At 35.9% G+C, this 3,120-nt stretch overlaps 1 protein-coding gene across 1 annotated transcript; it reads right to left on the bottom strand.

Annotated features, from left to right (window-relative positions):
* Positions 1 to 731: 731 nt before the first annotated feature.
* On the bottom strand, positions 732 to 2,490 carry LOC106302243 (RING-H2 finger protein ATL13-like). Its single transcript, XM_013738786.1, has 2 exons — positions 2,288 to 2,490; positions 732 to 2,254 (listed from the first exon to the last, which is right to left on the bottom strand). Exon 2 carries the CDS (start codon positions 2,242 to 2,244, stop codon positions 886 to 888), a length of 1,359 nt encoding a protein of 452 aa, XP_013594240.1. The 5' UTR covers positions 2,245 to 2,254; positions 2,288 to 2,490; the 3' UTR covers positions 732 to 885.
* Between the last annotated feature and the right edge of the window lie 630 nt (positions 2,491 to 3,120).

Raw genomic sequence — 3,120 nt, 5'->3', positions numbered from 1 at the left:
TATACTAAAATATATTATCTATGTTAGTATCATTTAAATTTAATAACATATCCTATCAAATAATTTTTTTTTTTGGATTAATACAATTGATTTATATGTTCGCACCAATTTAATTATATTTTTAATAGTTACTGATTTTTAATTATTTAATATGTATTTATTATTTGATAATATGTAAAAATATTTAATACATAAAATAATTTATATATATAATGTTAATCCCGCGCAAAGCGCGGATCTTAACCTAGTATAGTAGTATAACATATCGCACAAGAATCAAAGGTCACTCTTTTGTCGTATGAAGAAGAATTGCTTCAATTCAATGCAACTGTCTTACCTCCACACCTACTTCTTATCTATGCTACACAGCTACAGTAGAAAGAAAACAAACAAATATACTAAGATAATTTTTTTCTCCAAGATTCTTAGAATTATGGTTTGCATCTCAAATGAAAACTATATACTTATTTTATTGTTGAAAAGAAAATTTGTATTTTCCATTATACATTTAGAAATAAAGTCATCATCCAAAAGATGAATACTACTATTCAAGTAACGAATTTTTTACGGCTTCTTCAACAATAATACCAAAGATTTGAATCTTCCGAAATCTATTTTCCATCTCTAATTCAATCATTCATTACATTTAGTTGAGTTGTTTTCTGGTTAGATGGGATCGACTATTAATTGTCTGGTCCATATATTTAACAACCGAAAAGGATTGGCAAGTATGACGCACCAAAATGTTCTCGACCTCTATGTCTAACAATAAATCTCAACACCGTGTTTCTACAATGATTCATCTGGTTTTGCACTTATGAGGACTAATACAAAATTAACAATTGAAAAATAACTAAAACTTGAAAAGAAATATGTATATAGAAACTAGACATTAGATGGAGAAGAAGAATGAACAACCTTGTTTTGTCTCCCTGCAAGCCAAAGCATAGTCCTCCTAGCAAAAGATGGTGTTTTCACCTCCAAAGATGACTCGTTTTCGCCCTTTTGATTCACTTCTTCACAACTGCTTTCCTTTTTCGCATCCTGGTTCGATAACCCGAAAGAGAATGCTCTTCCTGAAGATGATGAAGCCAATGACCCATCCACTTTGCCTTCAACCTTACTAGGCTTCTCTTTCTTACCCCTTAACCAAATTTTCGATACCGAAAAACTCTCCCTTCCAACTACATTATTCTCGGTGGCCTCTTCCGCGATCCTCATCGATCCGCTGCCACTGAATTTCAATCTCCCTGATGGATCAAACCCGCATTCAGACATAGCCATCCTGTGGCCGGGCACGGGACGGTTCTTGCTTGGTACTTTCTTGGTTGAAACATGAACCTTAAGTGCAGTTTCTTCATCCATAATATACTCATATGACCCCATTGAAAAACACCTCCTATCATCTAAACTGCTGCTACTAACAATGTTATTGTTGCTATTACTTCCTTCTTCAATATCAGTGTTCCTAAACTTCCCTAGCTTAACTGCAAAAGGACCAACCTTTTCAACCGAACCACCCAACTCACCATCTTGGTTTTGGTCTCCACGACCCGAACCCAACCGGGTGGGTCCAAGATAATTGCTACCAACAAACCCCAGTTGAGAATTGGACCGTGAATGAGCATTAGTATGCGCATCATTGTCAGCCACACAAGCAATCTCTCTCGAGCTATGATCACTAGCGGATTCAAGAACGAGGAGAAACGAGGGACGGTGATCTCGCTGAGGAGAGAGATCAGAGAGGAGACTCGATCTGCACAAAGGACAAGTCGAGTGAGAGAGAAGCCACGTGTCGATACAATCAACGTGAAAGGCGTGGCTGCATTTAGGCAAAAGCCTGAGCTTATCCTCTGTTTCGAACTCACAGAGACACACGGCGCAATCGAAAGGGTAATTCTTGAGACCAATGATGGACTTGTAATGGAAAACTGGTAACGTGTCGATGAAGGATTGGTCGACTCCTGAGTCGTGGAGGTGGAAAAGCTGCTGAAGCTGGCCTTGAAGAGCGGTGACGTTGTCGAAGTAATCTTCGCTGTCTCTGCTCGATGGCGTGAGGAGGAACCTGACTAAGAGATGGAGGAGACCGGAGATGAAGAAGATGATTGAGAGGATTATGATAATGAGGAGAATGCTTGGACTGATCTTGCTGTTTAGATCCAAGTTTGTGTTGGATCGTGGAAGTGATGAAGGAGAGAGGAGATTCTGAGTTGTCTTGATCATATTTTCTCGAGAAAAGTTCATAGGGTTTGTGAGAAAAAAAAAAGACAAATCAAGAAGAGGGTTGCTTGCTTACTTACTTACAAAAGAGTTAAGCTTTGTTGTTGGTTTCAGACATGGAAGCTGTAAGAGAAAGAGAGAGAAGTTTCTCTGTTTCTTATGAGGTTTGGTTTCTAAAAGAGAGTGATGAATGAGAGAGTTACAGGTTGGACCATTGATGATGACAGAAGAAGAAAATTTTTCATTTAAGATTTAACAGTTACACCAGGAAAGGGGTGTGCCTCTTGAATCTGCAAGTTTTAGAAACTAGAGTAGTAATATATAAAATAATTAATAGGATTGGATCTGATTTAACCTCAAGACATGTAAAGTCAAACCAAAGATTAGTTTAAGAGAAGAAACAAATCAGGGAATGAGTGAATTGAATAATAGGTTTTCCATGAATAACATATTGTGATCTCACCAAATCCCATGCTCCCTCGTTTAAATCAACAAGACAAAGAATACCCCAAGTACTTTCTACAAGATTTTAGTATAGAATGACAACAAATAAAATAAATTAGTTCTTGGATATATTCAAATATTATTCTACTGTGCTCTCAAATTTGTTTAAAAAAGAAAAAAAAATGTTACTTTCTAATTTAACAGTTTCTTTATCGAATAGGGGTTCCTCCGTCACTTCAAATTTTACATACAAATTAAACAAATACATTTGAAAATATCGTGAACATAACATGACTCCTAATTTTGAGCTAGACAAACCAAATCCCAATATACTATTATTATTTCAAGATGGAACTTCCATAAATTTTATGCATTTTTTATTTCAGAAAATATTATACTATAAATTTAACCTGCTTTCGTATTGTGGTGTTATTTAACTAGGGTATGGTTCAAGTA

Source organism: Brassica oleracea, chromosome C7, assembly GCF_000695525.1.
Source record: "Brassica oleracea var. oleracea cultivar TO1000 chromosome C7, BOL, whole genome shotgun sequence".
Classification (NCBI taxonomy): Eukaryota; Viridiplantae; Streptophyta; class Magnoliopsida; order Brassicales; family Brassicaceae; genus Brassica; species Brassica oleracea.
Note: the sequence above shows the minus strand (reverse complement) of the source record. Positions and strands in the feature narration are given on the sequence as shown.

What these genes read in the sequence shown, in the direction of transcription:
- LOC106302243 (XM_013738786.1), bottom strand. Translation starts at nt 2,244, where the DNA reads ATGAACTTTTCTCGAGAAAATATGATCAAGACAACTCAGAATCTCCTC.